At 38.8% G+C, this 17,970-nt stretch overlaps 2 protein-coding genes across 2 annotated transcripts in view; both read right to left on the bottom strand.

The window, feature by feature from the left end:
* The window catches only part of ca15b (carbonic anhydrase XVb), a 28,280-nt gene extending 17,493 nt beyond the window's left edge, over window positions 1–10,787 (bottom strand). The window contains exons 1-2 of the mRNA XM_057359283.1: window positions 10,736–10,787; window positions 10,591–10,686 (exon numbers count right to left, since the gene is read on the bottom strand). Coding sequence (XP_057215266.1) covers window positions 10,591–10,686; window positions 10,736–10,787 — 148 coding nt within the window. The remainder of the gene's footprint in view (window positions 1–10,590; window positions 10,687–10,735) is intronic.
* Window positions 10,788–11,709: 922 nt separating this feature from the next.
* Window positions 11,710–13,616, bottom strand: LOC130569562 (general transcription factor II-I repeat domain-containing protein 2-like). Its single transcript, XM_057359282.1, has one exon. The coding sequence runs from the start codon at window positions 13,614–13,616 to the stop codon at window positions 11,817–11,819; it is 1,800 nt and encodes a 599-aa protein (XP_057215265.1). The 3' UTR covers window positions 11,710–11,816.
* Window positions 13,617–17,970: the final 4,354 nt, after the last annotated feature.

The raw sequence follows: 17,970 nt of genomic DNA, 5'->3' as shown, positions 1-17,970 counted from the left end.
TTGCGAAACTATCTTTAGTAGTCGAGGTAATTGTTCTACCCTGCCGATAACGAGTTAAGTGGCTGATTTCTGCAGTGCGCAGTGTACATGTTATAAGATAGTGATCGGTGACATCGTCGCTTTGAGGTATAATATCTATATTGGTTAGATCGGCACCGTGAGATATAATCAAGTCTAGTGTATGATTAAATCGATGAGTGGGTCCATTGATGTGTTGTGTTACTCCAAAAGAGTGTAGTAGCTCTGTAAATGCCACTGCTAATGCATCGTTAGCACTATCTACGTGGATATTAAAGTCTCTTACAATTAGTACTTTATCAACGTTAACCAATAGGTCCGATAGGAAGTCCGCAAACTCTTTCAGAAAATCAGTATAGGGACCAGGGGGTCTATACACGTAAAAGAAAGCAATGATTTTTTAATATCAATTGGAACAATTATGTTCAATGCAAGCACTTCATTTGTATCCTTTAATTTGTATCCTTTCTCTAGCTTTGACCTTGTAGTTAGCGAAAATTTGTCTGCAAGACGTTGTACTTCATCTAGACGTATTTGTGGCAGATGTGCAAGCCACTTGGTAAACTCCATTCTGAGGCGCTAGCGGAAGTATTTTCTTCTTCTTGAGTTTTACTGGCGGTTGGCAAATCAGCTTATAGGTGCATTACCGCCACCTTATGAACTGGAGTGCTAGCGGAAGTAATGATACAGTGCTTCGCGGCAGAACGGAACATGCGTGACGTCATGTGAAAAGGGCGTGTTGTTCAAAATCGGCTGCGAAAGCCTTGATGATGACACACTTTATTCTCATTGGCCAGAATGTTCACGTGTATGTGTTGCATGTTTATTCTGACACACTCAGTTATGATTATACTCACACATTTGAATTTTTATGTCACATTTTATGTTTATTGTACTGATCTTAATGCAAAAAATGGGGGAGAGGGAGAGAGAGAGAGAGAGAGAGAGAGAGAGAGAGAGAGAGCGAGAGAGAGAGAGAGGCGCGTGCGCTTTATTACTGCCGCAAACATTTTGTGTGTGTGCTCGTGCGTGTTCGTTCGTGCGTGTTCGTGTGTGTGTTCAGGACCTAAACCTGAATGCACATCAACTCATGGGGAGTCGTGTCACTGTGGGGACCAAAATTGAGGTCCTCGTGAGCACAAAAGATTATAAATTGTACAGAACAATCATTTTTAATAATCTAAAACATGATCTTTAGGTTTAGGGGTTGGGTTAGGGGTAGGGGATAAAATATACAGTTTGTACAGTATACAACTCATTACGCCTATGGACTGTCCCCACGGAGATAATAAACCAGACATGTGTGTGCGTGCGTGTGTGTGGAGCATTTTAAAGTGCCAGAGAAAGACACAGCACGGGACTTGCCGCACGGAAGTAAATTTCCGAATGAAAGCGTCTTTACCGGTCGGTAACTTTACTTCAGACGGAAGCGGGCTGTCTGACAGTATCCCGCCGCTCGCGACATCCTTTGACATCATACAGTGGTCGCGTGCACACAGTTCCCTGTACTAAACCAACTTATCAAAGTATGTTCTGTGCACCTTCTTAGAGAACGGTCATCTTTTGTGGGCGGAGTTTGGAGGAGAGACGTGAACTGAAATGGTTGTCAGTCAGCATCAGTCAGAATTGCTTGCATTGGATGTTTTTTTTTTCTCAAATCATTTTGCAATGTAGCCTATAATAATCCAACAGTTTTAGTTTATTCGTGTTTTTATCTTATAGGCCTAATGTGGAATGACACTTTTTAATGAACTGTTTTGTTGTAGGGGTACAGAGTAACTTACATTACATTCTTTTAGCAGTCATAGGCCTAATTAATATAGGCTATTCATGAAGGGAGAGGGCTCAATTTTTTGTTTGAATTTACTTTGTTTTGCTCAATTTTATATTAAGTTGTATTGTATTTTATTGAAAAGCAAGACAAATTATAAAAAGCACATTTTGACTATTCAGTTTGTGCAATAGTGAAAAAAATAGCTTAATAAATAGAAGAAATGCAAAAAAACATGTTCGGTGTTCGGTATTATTCGGCCTTCGGCCAAGTGTTTCACATCATGTTCGGCTTCGGCCAAGAATTTTCATTTCGGTGCATCCCTACCTACTTTAGGCCATTCTTTGTCCTCCTGAGAAGCTGTTGATTTCTCCAATAGTTGCAATCCAATGGAGAGTTTTGTTTCATTTTGCTTATTTACGTTGTTCATTCCTATTTAGTTTTCTTTTCATTTGTTATAGTGTATTTGATTTGAATCATTGCTTATGCAGAAGTGTTGATTCACTGTTTCTTTTGTGTTCTAGGGGCTAAGGCCCAGTGTAGACAACTAGCCTCATGTGGTGGGCCTTATGTCACAGAGTGCCGTGGATTGCTGTGTGATCTAGTTGTTTCGTTCGTGAACGAATCGTTCTTTTTGAACTAGTCTTTTAAGTTAACAAATCGTTCTCATTCACGAAAGGCAATGACTCATATTTCTCGTTCACTGAAATCTCTCCCTCAAGTACAGAGCGTCTTTGCTTAAGAGTGTCTAAAGCACGAGCCAAATGGCATTCGAGAGTGAGCTTTGACAGAGCATATGATTGGTTGAATGTACTGAACGAATACGCCCTTCACTGAACGAACAAGCCTGTGTTGAGTCTGAACGAGACCCGCTGATTCTTGTTCGTGAACGAATTGAACAAACTGGTACATGTCATTCATGAACGAGTGTACAGGGTGGGTCGGTCATTTAGCATGTGAGTCTCGTTCAGCAATCAGCAGGAAGCGGATGCAAAGCACAGTTACAGGTAGGCTACTGTGCACGCTTGTTTATTTATAATACATAAACTTTATGTTTAACATAATCCCAGATTTATGAATGTGTAAATGACCAAACAATTAACTTTTTGATTATGCAAGAAAATCTTGTGCTTTGGTCATCTGAACCACTTATTTTATTTGAGTAGATTAGAGACGTACATTTTAGTAAAGCCTGTAATCATTTTCAGTTTATACGGTCATTAATTCGTTGACAAACAACTCTTTTTCGCCACCTGCTGGCGTATTATAGAAATGTCAGTGAACGAATCATTTTGGTGAATGAATCACTCAAATGAATCATACAGGTGCTGGTCATATAATTAGAATATCATCAAAAATTTATTTCACTAATTCCATTCAAAAAGTGAAACTTGTATATTATATTCATTCATTACACTGCTGCTGTGTGTAATGAATACAAGTTTCACTTTTTGAATGGAATTAGTGAAATAAATCAACTTTTTGATGATATTCTAATTATATGACCAGCACATGTAATTCCATCGCGTGCGTGCGTAAGTGTGACTTGGAATCTCAGGCTCTGTGGCTAGCATACCTGTCCTTGGCAAACTTTGCTTCTTCCGTGTGTGAATGCGAGTGCATTATGTGCCTAAATTGTCTATGCGTTGATGTGAGGTTTCAAAGAGACTTTTATTGATTGTGTATATAATAAAGTTTTGTTTTTTTGATATCCACGTCTTGTGCCCTTTCTTTACACTAATGAACCTGTGCTCGCCTTTGTGGGTAACTTCCTATTTCCCTGGTAAAAGGGTGTCCGTAGTCTGCTACAATTTTCTCTTATAATCTTTTCCCCATACTGCTTGGTTACATAGGCAGAGGTACATATTTGTAATGAGCCTGCGTTGATATTCTTACATTTCACTTTTACTTGTTGCCAAGTTCTTGTGGTCGTGTGGCATTTTTCTTGAATCTTGAAATTCTACACAACCTTCTAACAAAAGGTCTGGCTCTGCAGCTGAGAAAAACTGAGCGTGCTCCTTTGCACACAGTGTTGCTGACTAATACATGGCCCCTTTGAAGCCAAATCATGAAAGCGCAATGATCTCAGGTAACTCAATCCAGCCAGGGGCGCAAAAATGGGGTATGCAGTATATGCGGTGCATAGGGGTGCCGCACAAGTGGGGGCGCCATTGTGCCAAAATATTATTTAACGTTTTTTTAAATAAAACGTTATAAAAAATATAACGAAAAAGTCATTATCTAAAACGTTTTAGTTTCACTTTTGTCTAGCATTTTAAACGAGTTCAATAAATATATAATTTATTTAATCAAGTTATTATGTCAACCAATCACTCTTTCACAGTCAAATTCCCAAAGCGCAGAACAGGGGCCTCATTTATAAAACAGTGCGTAGAAACCTTCCTAAAAGTGAACTTACGACAGAATGCTGAAAAGGGCGTACGCAAACAAAAATTGAGATTTATAAAACCTTGCGCACGCACACCTGCACGCAATTTTCCCTTTATAAATCACAGATTACCTGCAAGTGTGCGTAAGTGAATCAGCCTCATATCCCGCCCTGTACACGCCCATTTTTACCCATAAATAGTCAATGCAAAGCAGCTCATGAATGCTTATTCGTATATTAATAAGCCTGACATCCAATCCGCTTGTTAAGCCTGACGTCACGCACCATTATGGACGTATACCGTTTCCGGGTTCAACCGCTATCAGATGCCATAGAAAAATAACAAAAACTTATGTAAAACCCCCGATCCTTTATCTCCGTAACGAAATCACAAATGGCCGATTCACTGAGATTTCCATACTAATAATTGTTATAATTATTATTATAATTTATCGGTGAGTTATGGCTTCTATTCCTATTATTGTTACTTGCACCTCATGTCATATGTTTAGCTTAGCCTTCTCTGTCAGCTGCGAGGGCTTTATATGCGATAAATGCAGGGAAATAGTTAGGCTGACAGAGAAGATCTTAGAATTAGAGTCTCGCATCCAATCTTTATCTGAGGATAGTAAGAGTTTAACGACGATAGAAAACACTTTGGATGCGAGCAACATTAGCGCACACAGCTCGGTTCCGGTTGAAAATCCCCCGCAGCTGGGAAACTTCGTGACTGTGAGACTGCGTAGTCGCAGGACAAAACATCACTCGACCGTTCCGATTACAGTCTCGAACAGGTTTGCCCCGCTCAGTGACGCACCGACTGAGAAACCTGCTGAAAGTGCCCTAGTTATCGGTGATTCTATTGTTCGGAACGTTAACATAGAGGCACCAGCCACCATAGTCAAATGTTTACCGGGAGCCAGAGCGCCTGACATCAAGTCAAATTTAAATGTGCTGGCTAAGGCTAATCGTAAATTCAGTAAGATTGTCATTCACGTCGGCACAAATGATGTTCGACTCCGTCAATCGGAGATCACAAAAGATAACATTAAAGAGGTGTGTGAGCTCGCAAGCATGATGTCAGACACTGTAATATTCTCTGGCCCCCTCACTGCTTATCGTGGTGATGAGATTTATAGCAGATTATCATCACTAAATGGCTGGTTGTCTGAGTGGTGCCTGCAGAATGATATAGTTTTTATAAATAACTGGAAGAGTTTTGAGGGCAGACCTGACCTGTTGAAACGAGATGGTCTCCATCCCTCCTGGGCTGGGACTTCCATCCTGTCTAGAAATATGGCAAAAAGTCTTAATGCTAATGCTAAAACTTGACTCGCTGGGGCCCAGGTCAGGGAGCAGACAGTATGGCTTAACCAACTGTCTGCTTGCTGTCTCACGTCGCAGAATACACAAAATGTACAACATGTAGTAATCCGTTCCCCCAAACATCACAAAATAGAGACTGTGTCTGTCCCCCGGATTAGCAAACATAAAATAATGCGTAAACCTCTTGAAAGTAATTTAATAAACGTTAAACAAACTAACATGAACAAAATACAGATAATCAACTGTTACGACTCGGATTGCTAAATATTAGATCTCTCTCTAATAAAGCACTTTTTGTTAACGATATGATAACAGATCATAAAATAGACATGCTCTGTTTGACAGAAACATGGCTAAAACCAGATGATTATATTGCTTTAAATGAATCTGTCCCCCAAGATTATTATTATAAACACGAGCCTCGTCTAAAAGGCAGAGGGGGAGGTGTCGCAGCACTTTACAATAACTCTCTTAGCATTTCCCAGAAGTCGAACTCTAAATATAATTCTTTTGAAGTCATGGTTCTTCATGTTTCAACACCTAATACTAAAGATAAACACTTTTTAAATTGATTCTAGCTATTGTATATAGGCCTCCAGGGCACCACACAGATTTTATTAAAGAATTTGGTGGGTTCTTATCAGAACTAGTACTGGCCGCAGATAGACTCCTTGTCGTTGGTGACTTTAACATCCACGTAGATACGTTACAGATGCCTTAGGAATGGCTTTCAAAGACACTCTTAACCCCATGGGCATTAGTCAACATGTGTCAGGACCCACTCACCTTCGTAATCATACTTTAGATTTAATACTGTCTTACGGTATAAATGTGGACGACGTTAAAATCCTTCAGCAGAGTGAAGACATTTCGGATCATTATCTGGTATTATGTTTGCTTCACTGGCCTACGGCTGCAAATAAAACTCATTGTTACAAATATGGTAGAACAATAACTTCAACTACCAAAGATGCGTTTCTCGATAATCTGCCCATGTCTCAAATCATGAGAAATAACGTTGAAGATCTTGACATTACCACTGAAAATTTTAATTCCACCTTCTCGGTAACGCTTGACAAAGTTGCTCCACTACGTTTAAAGAAGATTAAAAATGGCAGCCCCACACCGTGGTATAATGAACACACTCAGGCTCTAAAGAAAGCGGCCCGAAAAATGGAGCGCAACTTTAAGAAAACTAAATTGAGGTATTTCGTACAGCATGGAAGGATAGTATTCGAAAATACAGGAAAGCCCTAATAACTTCTAGATCCGCCTACTTTTCATCACTAATAGAAGAAAACCAGCACAACCCTAGGTTTTTATTTAACACGTGGCTAAATTAACAAAAAATAAATCGTCAGTGACTTCTGATCCTGTATATCAGCATAACAGTGATGAATTTATGAACTACTCACAATAAAATCAAGATATTAGAGAAAAAATTATAACAATGCAATCAGAAGTGAAACCCGCTGAACAAACTAACTACAGCGCCCTTAAGGAGAAAATGCAATTATTTTATACCGTAGATCAAGATGAGCTGTCTAAAATTATTAGATCATCTAAATCAACAACATGCATACTAGACCCTATACCTACAAATCTACTGAAAGAGATGCTCCCAGAAATTATAGATCCTCTTCTTGGTATTATTAACTCATCTCTGACATTAGGACATGTGCCTAAAGCATATAAGGTGGCTGTTATAAGGCCCCTTGTCAAAAAACCCCAACTCGACCCTAGAGAACTAGGAACTACAGGCCTATATCGAATCTACCTTTCATATCTAAAGTTCTGAAAAAGTAGTTTCAACTCAATTATGCTCCTTCCTCCAAAGGAATGACATCAATGAAGAATTCCAGTCTGGATTTAGAGCATGTCACAGTACAGAGACTGCTTTGATCAGAGTTACAAATGATCTGCTATTGGCGTCTGACCGAGGTTGTATCTCGTTATTGGTGCTGCTAGACCTTAGTGCTGCATTCGATACCATTGACCACAGCACACTCCTACATAGACTCGAAAATTATGTCGGCATTAAGGGAATAGCTTTGAAATGGTTTAAATCTTATTTATCCGACCGTTTTCAATTTGTAGCAATAAATCAATGAGGTGTCACGCAAATCGCAAGTCCAGTACGGTGTACCACAGGGCTCAGTTCTTAGGGCCTCTGCTCTTCGCATTATACATGCTACCTCTAGGAGATATAATAAAGCGACACGGAGTTAGCTTTCACTGTTATGCTGAGATACTCAACTTTATATTTCCTCGAAGCCTCATGAAACACAACAGTTCCATCGAATAATGGAATGCATAGTCGATATAAAAAACTGGATGAGTAACAACTTTTTATTACTGAACTCGGACAAAACGGAAGTGTTACTTATTGGACCGAAAACTGCTATAAGTAACAACCAAGAATACTGTTTAACTATTGACGGATGTTCCATAAAACCCTCGTCGTCAGCAAAGAATCTTGGCGTTCTATTCGATAGTAATCTGTCATTTGAGAGCCACGTCGCCAACACCTGTAAAATTGCGTTTTTCCATCTTAAGAATATATCTAAACTACGTCATATGCTGTCAATCTCAGATGCAGAGAAGTTAATTCATGCATTTCATGACATCAAGACTAGATTACTGTAATGCACTGTTAGGTGGTTGCCCTGCAGGCTTATTACAAAAACTCCAATTGGTCCAAAACGCGGCAGCTCGAGTTCTTACACGTACAAAAAAGTATGAACATATTAGCCCGGTTCTGTCAACCTTGCACTGGTTACCTATAAAGCATCGCGTTAACTTTAAAATCTTGCTTATTACCTATAAAGCCCTACATGGTTTAGCTCCTCAGTACTTGAATGAACTCCTTTTGTATTACAGTCCTTCACGTGCATTACGCTCTCAGGCGTCCTGTCAGTTGGTAATACCTAGAATTTCAAAATCAAGTGCAGGTGGTAGATCCTTTTCCTATCTAGCGCCTAAACTTTGGAATAGTCTTCCCTGCACTGTCCGGGAGGCAGACACACTCTGTCAGTTTAAATCTAGACTAAAGACGCATCTTTTTAATCTTGCATACACTACTCTTCCATAATATAAATCTTCAGAGGGTTTAGGCTGCATTAGTTAGATCAACCGGAACCAAAAACACAACTGATGTACTTGTTGCATCAAAGAGTACAGAACAGTACTCTACTCTCAGCCAGTCTTGTCTCATTGTTCCAAGGTTACCACAGCGAGCAGGATGCAGTTCATGGCCTGACCTGATGGTAGAGCGGAGAATGGGAAGTGGGGACCTGACAAGAGCTGAGATGATAGAGCTGGATAAAGAAGGACGCGGTCTCTTGACATGTCTTCACCACAAAATTTCAAATGCTATTAGATTATTAATGATAATCTTAAACTATAATTTATTTTATTATTAAGTTTATTTATTTTATTTAGCCTTGTTGTGCAAGTTCTCTGGAGCTTGTGCAGAGGCAGCAGCTTTTGCCAGAGGGGAACTGGAATCCCCTGGTTGGGCCTGGGTTCTCCTGAGGTTTTTTTTCTCGATTAGAGTTTTGGGTTCCTCGCCACCGTTTGCATACTGTTTTTGCACTATCTGCCTGACCGGAGCGGCTCACTGAGCGTGTGTGTGTGTGCATACTTGTCTGTGTACGTACGTCGTGTGTGTGTGTGTGCTGTGTGTGTGTCGTGTGTTGGTGGTGTGCTCTTCTCGTTTGAGTCTATGTGTGCTCTCTGTGTGTGTGTGTGTGTGGTTTGTCGTGTGTCGTACGTGTGTTGTGTGTGTGTGTGGGGTGTGTCGTCGTGTGTGCGTGTGTGTGTTGTGTGCATTTGGTGCGTGTTGTGTGTGTGGAGTGTTTTGTGTGTGGGTGTGTCTGTCTTCTGTGTTTTCAACCTTTTCTTGTTTTTGCAGGTACAACTTTGATTGTTTTGCTTGTAGTCAATGTGTCTCATGTACAGCTGCTTTGTAACAATGAAAATTGTAAAAGCGCTATATAAATAAAGTAAGTTGAGTTTGAAGAGTCTGAGACGGTTGTTAAAGCTGTTAAGTCTCCCACTATCACGCATTATCGGGTTCTTCATTAATCGTCGGACGCGTTTGTCCCCATATGACAACGCGAGCTGTGCAGTTTGAACGTCAGGTCCGTGTCCTTCACATAACGCGAGCAGTTGCGTCTTCTGCAAACAGCGCGCAGCACAGAGCACCGGAGATATTGCGTGTGGACACTGAAACAGCGCAATGATTGACAGGATGACAGAGACAAAAGCGCAAAAGAACGTTAGTTAATAAAAAATAATTTGAGCGTTCAATGTAAATGAGTTTGTCTTTGTTTTACTTTAATGATGTTTTCATAAAATGTGAACCACAAACTAAAAATGCTTAAAGCAAGGGGAAAATCCAAAGATTTTTTATTTATTTGCGTTATAATATCTGTTATCCATCTTATTCGTTTTTTTCAATAATATTTTAATTATAAATGCACAGTAAAGGTATGTTTAACATGGGCTAATTTTATTGTTGTGTTTTTATTAAATATTAATGAACCACAAACTAAGCATTCGTTTTAAAGTAGGCCTAAGTGGGAAAAGAACAAAAAAATACAACGCGAGTATATCATGTGATACGTCTTATTCGTCTTATTCTGATAACAATAAATAATGTTAATAATACTTTTTGTTGAAGGAAAGGGAATAATCTAAATGTATAACTTTAAAGATCAAAATAAGTTTATTTCCTCATCAGCACTCTCTGGCTAACTCGATTGTTACTTATATTTGGGATATTTAAAGAAGTTTTATTGTTTAAAACTTGACAAGTTTGTTTTGCTAATTAGGTATACCACCTGCACCGCGGTCTGTCGAGCATCATTACCAGAGCAACATTCAAGGAGATGACAGATTAGCTTCAATGACCACTCGGATGAGTAAATTTTCTTTTTACTTTTGCTTGAGTGCAATCATGTGATACAATCTCCGTTACATTCATTTTTTGTGAAAAAGCAAACAATACAACGAATGCTTACTTAAATGAACCAAATAAATACAAACACAAAGTATAAACAATGAATATAAATTATAGACTTACAAGCAAAGCTTTTTAAGGGGCTTACACAACAGATTGGAAGAAGAACACGCAATCTCTCTGCTGAGAAATGGCCGCTGTGCTTTTCAAGCTTCCGCACTATAAAGCATAACAAATAAAGTTTTTTCAAACTGGACTTTAACTCAACCTTTGACAAACAGCGCCCTCCAGTGGGAGCGAAAGAAAATAACATTAGACATGGCATAATAAAAGGTTTTAAATGTCAAATTTCTAGACTACATAAGTGAAACTCACTTTTCAAAGAATACAATAAATAGCCTTATTTGAATTCTTATTTAGTTATTATAAGCAAAAGATCAATTTAAAAACTGTTTAGCCTGTTATCCGATTAATCAAAAAAACAATCGTCCAATTATACGGTTATTAAAATAATCGTTAGTTTCTGCCCTAATTTATTGTGTATGTCTGAACATAAACTTTATGTACTTTTACTACTTTTGCTCCTTTGTTTCATTATTTTTCAGATTGTTATTTATCTTTTCAGAATTGTGTATCTGTTACACTGTGAAGCAGTTGGAAAAGTGTTTCTGTAAAAGGAAACCTTTATGCTTCTGTTATAGATGCAAATCTGATTGTCACTGTTGACAGGATGTCCCGAGCAATGGGTTAGTAAGTGACACATAAGAGATTGTAGGTATGATGAAGAGAGTTTTAATGGTTCCTCCTCTTTCAAATATGAAAAAGCCAGCCAAGAATGCATCAACAGCAAAGTATCAAAATAACAAAGTAAATAAAATGCAACAATATACAGGCTCATTCAGCTAAACCACACAGGTCTGAACAGCATCTGTTTGCACATATCCAGTCTTACTCTAACATTCTAAACCAGGGTGTCAAATCCAAATTTATTAAGGGCCATGCTGAGGGTTGGTAATAAATTCAGGGGCCAGACATACATTTTACAGCATTCTTTTGTTTAATGAATAAATGTAAGTGTACTAGTAACTGCATAAAACTATTAATTAAAATAACAAAGTTTTAAATTCATTTTTTCGAGATACTTCAGAACTTCATAATGCAACACATTTTTGTCACATGCAGTATCTTTTTTTTCTCAAAACAAAACAAGAAATTTACAGCAAAACTGTATGATAGAGCAAAACAGTCAACAAGTTGTCTGATATTGCATTATCTGGCTTTCAACTTGAACTTGAAAGGACACATTCATGGACTTATGTCAAATCTAAACAAATTAGACATGCCACTTTTTAACTCTTACCAGACACTCTGCACCTTTTCTTAGAAATGATCTTGTCTATTCTAGGGTTAATGTCCCTTGCCATGGCTACCTTTAATACAGAGACCAGATGCTCGTCTGTGAGGCGGGATCTGTGGGATGTTTTAGTCAGCTTCATTATGGAGAACATCTGCTCGCAGGAGTAGGTGCTTCCGAACATAGACATGATGCGTGCAGCGTGAAGGCGAAGGTGTGGCATCGATTCAGGGAGTAGAGGTGCAAATTCAGCTGCCCCAACTGACTGGTATTGGGCTTTTAGATGAGTATTACATTGCAATTCAATTAGTTCCATTTGCAAGTGCTCGGGTGCAGTGTCAACATCAACTACAAATGGATTTGCAAACAGGTCGAAGTTGAACTTCTGTGATTCAAAATCAGCAAATCTCCTGCTGAATTCCGCTTTCAGTGTGTTCAGTTTGTCGGCATACAGTTCAGTCGGGAATGTGATGGTGACCGTGTCACTGACTGACTGGCAAACGGGAAAATGAGACAGGTTCGCTTGGCGCATCTGGCCCTCCCACAGGCGCAGTTTCATTTGAAACGCATTTACCGAGTCTCGCATTTCAGTGATTAGCTGCTTTCGACCCTGGAGTTTTACATTTAGATTGTTGAGGTGCTCCGTTATATCACACATAAATGCCAAGTCGCTCAGCCATTTTTCATTCTCGAGCTCGGGGATGGACTTATTTTTGCTTTCCATGAATCGCGCGATCTCAGTGCGAGTATCAAAAAATCGTCGCAACACTTTACCCCGACTTAACCAGCGCACTTCTGTGTGGTATGGCACATCCTCATGCACGCAATGTTCCTCCTCTAAAAGTGCCCTGAATTGCCGGTGATTCAAACCCCGTGAACGAATAAAGTTTACTGTTTTGTTTACAACTGTCATTATATGTCCCTTATCCAGCACCTTTCCACATAATGCCTCCTGGTGAATGATGCAGTGGTAGGCTGTCAGGTTTTCACCTGTGTGCCCCAGCTTTTCTCTAACCAAACCGACCAAGCCACGGAACTCACCGCACATCGCAGGTGCACCGTCCGTTGTAAGACCAACAAGTTTATTCCACTGCAATTCTGCTTCACTGACACACTGTTCCACTCGTGAGAAAATGTCCTGTCCAGATGTTGTCCCGTGCATCGCTCTTATATCCAAAAGTTCCTCAGTGACGGAAAACTGTGCATCTATCCCTCGAATGTATATAGAGAGCTGGGCAGTGTCCGTTTTGTCTGCACTCTCATCTACGGCCAGTGAATATGCAACAAAGTTTTTAGCTTTATCTTTTAACTGGGCCTGTATGTCAGAGGCCAGCTCATCCACTCGACTAGCCACAGTGTTTCGAGAAAGGCTGATGTTAGCAAAGGCTTGTTTTTTGTCCGGGCAAACAACACCACATACCTTATCCATACAGTTTTTAATAAATTCTCCCTCTGTAAACGGCTTGCATGCTCTTGCTATTTCCTCTGCAATTATGAAGCTTGCCTTCACAGCTCCCTCACTATGACTGTTCATGCGAGTGAACATGTTTTGTTGTTGCTGAAGTTTGTGTTTCAGTTCTTTGACTTTTCGCTGCCGCATATCCATGTCCATGCATCCATATTGGTCATGCTTCGTTTCGAAATGCCTCCTAAGATTATATTCTTTAAAAACTGCTAGTGACTCTTGACATATGAGGCACATTGGCTTGTCCTTGTACTCACAGAATAAATAATCTGTTTCCCATCTTTGTTGGAATTGTCGATATTCGCTGTCAATTTTTCTTTTTTTAGCCATTGTGCTAACCACCTTTTAGCTTTTTTTACGCTGTATACAGTTATCACCCAGTATTCTCTGATATAATTAGTGTTGAGTAGAGCACGACAGCGCCACCTGCGTGTCAATGTTGTATTGTCACTAACGTAAACAGCAAACAGGCCACATTAAAATAATAACCAGAATTTGTTGGAGGGCCTGATTAAAAGTAGTGGCGGGCCGTTTCTGGCCCGCGGGGCCTTGTAATTGACACATGTGTTCTAAACCAACCGACTTTACTCTTTGTTCTGAGCATGTTCCAACCTCCCTCATGGTGCTTTGGGAGCCATTTTATATCCTAGGCTCCGCCTCCGGATCATACCATGTTGGCGGTAAAACCCATACGTAATGCACATAGTTGTGAACCACAATTGAAATAAACATGCATATTACTACGATAAATAACATGCATACCTCAACAATATCTCACCATTCAACATATAAACTTTACCACAAACAATTAATATTGGCAGGTATAATGGTTGTGACCCTGCTGATGTCACACCTAAGATGGCTGCCAGTGTTTGCATAAAAGTCCAGGTTGAACATTAAACTGGTTTGGCTCTGCCTAACAAAACTGGTAAGTGTATAAAATCTATGTTATTGTATTTCCATTAATTGATGCTTGATTAAAAGAACATGTGTCTGTGGTTATTTCCATGTAGCAAACAATATTAACAACACGTATTCACAATAACACCGTGTATGTGTATGTCTCAGTGCTGCACTGTGACAGTCACCTTCACATGATGTAAAATAGAATGACTCCAAAGGTAATATACAACTTGTCTGCGGATTTTTTATTTGTTGTGTGTTTTCTATATTGGGGTGGCCGATGGGGGGGCCAATACTGGTCTCGCATACCCCTCAGAAAATGTGCAGTTGCGCCCCTGAATCCAGCCATACTAATCGTCAACATGTGCGTTGAAAATTGAATTAGCCAGGTCATGATTTGTGTGAAGATATCTTCTTGGATGTGTCATTTGATCTCGGCCACCACTTGCATGAGAACAGGTAACTGGTGTTATGCGAATCTGCACAACAGAGGAAAAACACAATGACATTTAAAAAAAACTAAACCGTGGGAAAAACTCTAAATAGCTCAGCGTAATTTATAACTAGAAGATTAAACATTGAAATGGCTGTTAAACACATTTGGATTGCACTTCCTGTAAATGTAAGTCAACAACCAGGTATTTTACAGCGACCAAAGAATAAAAAAGCTCATTTACCAGCAAAGATGCTGCTAGTACTGGTCGCTGGCTCTGGGTCTAAGGAAAAGCTCCCCCTAGGGATGTTCTGAATAATGGGTTGGTACACATTTAACCCAGGGAAAGTTTTTCTGTTGGGGTGTGATGTGGGGGTTCAGGACCACCAACAGTTTTTTTTGCGCCACCTTTTTCTTAGTTTTCCTGTTATAAATAGACAAAAAATTATTTATTTTTAAAAGACCAAGAACAGTATAAGTAGGAAAGATTACCATTTTGGTTCTATTAAAAAAACAAAAGTTGCTTCACAATGCCATAGAAGAACCTTTTTGTCTAGATGGTTCCATAAAGAACCTTTAACATCCAAATAACTTCACAAAAGATTCTTTGTGACGAAAAATGTTCTTCAGATTAAGAAAGATTTAACTGAATCGTTCTTTGTGGAATCAAAAATAATTATTCTATGCCTATGGCATCACTGTGAAGAACCTTTTATTTAGTGCGTCTCGTGGTGGCTCTGATATCAAAGATGATCAAGTAATACATATGTACAATATACACTTTATTAAGTGGTAAAAACATTTAATATGATCACTACTCAAATTTAATTTGTCTGCAACTTTTTTCTAGCACTCTCTCCTGGTTTATGCAGCCTTTGAGGTGTTCTATGGCGTTTTCTTACATTTTGAAATTCTGCATAAAAAAACTGAGCGTGCTCCTTTGCCATGGTGCGCAATGATTTTAGGTAACTCAATCCAGCCAGATTAATCATTAACGACGTGTTCAAAGAATCGAATTAGCCAGGTCATGATTAGCGCAGTGATATCATCTCGGAAGTGTCATTTGATCACAGATGTAATAGAAAGAACGAACCCCAGACTGAGAAGAAACCAACAGAGCAAAACCCATCTTAGTAAAAAAAGTTAAATAAAATGAACTGGCAGGGAGACTACGGGGTGGGGGAGAGGAGGGCTGTGTGTGTGAATAGAGACAACTTAATACACAAGACGAGTACTTGATGCATGACACAAAGAAACAATCACAGGCCATGTGCTCACACCAAACATCAGGGTGACACAATATTACAAAACTATAAACAGCCTTAGAGGTGACACAATATGGCGTCAGGTACATGCTCAGCTGTTAACACTAATAACTTTAAAAAACACTTCAGACATATCATCTGTATACATCCAAACAAACTTTGAAAAATGTAAGAGTTCATTTACTTAAACAGATGCAACTCATTACTTTATTTGGCAATGAATGTCATTTTTTACATCCAGTTTTCCTTGAAATTTCCAAAGGCAACTAGACAAAACATTGGCACAGTCATATTTTAAGATATGTCAGGGCAAGTTATTTTCAAATGATAAAACTCAAACATTCATTTCAGTCTGGGACTAGTTTTAAGCCTTTTCTGTGAAACCGGGCATTGAAGTATTAATTAAGTTAACACCCATTGAACTAAATCGAGAAATCAAGGTGTAAGGTGCATATTGTCAAATTTAGGTGTAGGTGAGAGGCAAGGGCTCAAGAAAACAAAATAAACAACAATAAAAAAACGCCCTGCATGAGGAAACCTTAAGAAACCTTAAGTCCTGTCTGAGAAGAAACTAACAGAGCAAAACTTATTACAAAGTAAAGTAAAATAAAATGAACTGGCGCAGGGAAAATACAGGGTGGTTGAATAGAGACAGCCTTAAACACAGGAGAGTACATGATGCATACAAGAAAGAAACAAAGGGCATGTGCTCACACCGAACATCAGGGTGACCCAGTCCTGTTACAAAACTATAAACAGCCTTACAGGGGTGACACAATATGCTATCAGATACCTGCTCCTCGATTAACACTAATAAAAAATCTCAGACTTATCTTCTGTACAAACACATCCAAACAAACTTTGGAGAGTTGGAGTTGATTTACTTAAACATATGCCACTTTATTGGGAAATGAATGTCATGTTTTTAATTCAGTCTTCCTTGTTATTTCCCAAGGCAACCCATTGTGTAATGAGTCCATTATACATGTAATTTTGTCACGTCATTCTTACGGAATAATAGGGGTGCAACTTTAGTCTGACAAAAAATAGAATTTAGTGATATAGAATATATAGAAAGAGTGGCAAAACCTGAATGTCAAGTTTGTTATGTGCAGAATAAATCAAAATTGTGTACAGCTGCGGGGAACTGAACTGAAAACATATATATACAGTATATACATATACTGTATATACATATACATATTAGACATATGCCCGGTTAACCGAAAATATATATCACGTGATTTATGCACAACTTGTGAGTGAAGTACGGTAAAATGCTGCTGCATCCGAAAGCCAGAGGGCGCTCTCCTGCAGAAACTCCAAATACGCACTGCAGAAGAACACACGTAGTAGTAGGAAATGCCTAAGGACATGTTTTCATCACCGATCCTCAAGCCTCCTCAGGTGTTTTCATGATAATAAAGTATATTTATAATGATCATGTTTGACAGGTGTTGCTTTTTCAAATGCACGTTATAAGCGACTCAAACTCGCACTGCTTTTAGATCGAGCAGCATTTCTACTGAAATCCAGAGCCGTGCTTCACGGACAAGCTACGCATCAATAAAATAAACGATACCTTGCATTATCGCAGCCAGCTCATATATATACATGTGTATATATATGCATATATATATATATATATATATATACGCGTATATATATACATGTGTACAGTATATGCATGTGTACAGTATATATATGCATGTGTATATACATGTGTATATGCATGTGTGTATGTATATGCATGTGTATATACATGTGTGCGTGTATATGCATGTGTATATACATGTGTGTATGTACAGTATATGCATGTGTATATACATGTGTGTATGTATATGCATAGTGTATGTATATGCATGGTGTATGTATATGCATGTGTGTATACACGTGTGTATATATATGCATGTGTATATATATGCATGTGTATATATATACACGTGTGTATATATATGCATGTGTATATATATATATACACGTGTATATATATATATATATATAATACATGTATAAGAATATTAGGTATAATTATTACAAAACAAAGGTAATTTCCAAAAGAAGTACAAAAGGAAGTGTAGGC

Source organism: Triplophysa rosa, linkage group LG18 (assembly GCF_024868665.1).
Source record: "Triplophysa rosa linkage group LG18, Trosa_1v2, whole genome shotgun sequence".
NCBI classification, from domain to species: Eukaryota; Metazoa; Chordata; class Actinopteri; order Cypriniformes; family Nemacheilidae; genus Triplophysa; species Triplophysa rosa.
This window is presented reverse-complemented; position numbering and strand designations above follow the sequence as displayed.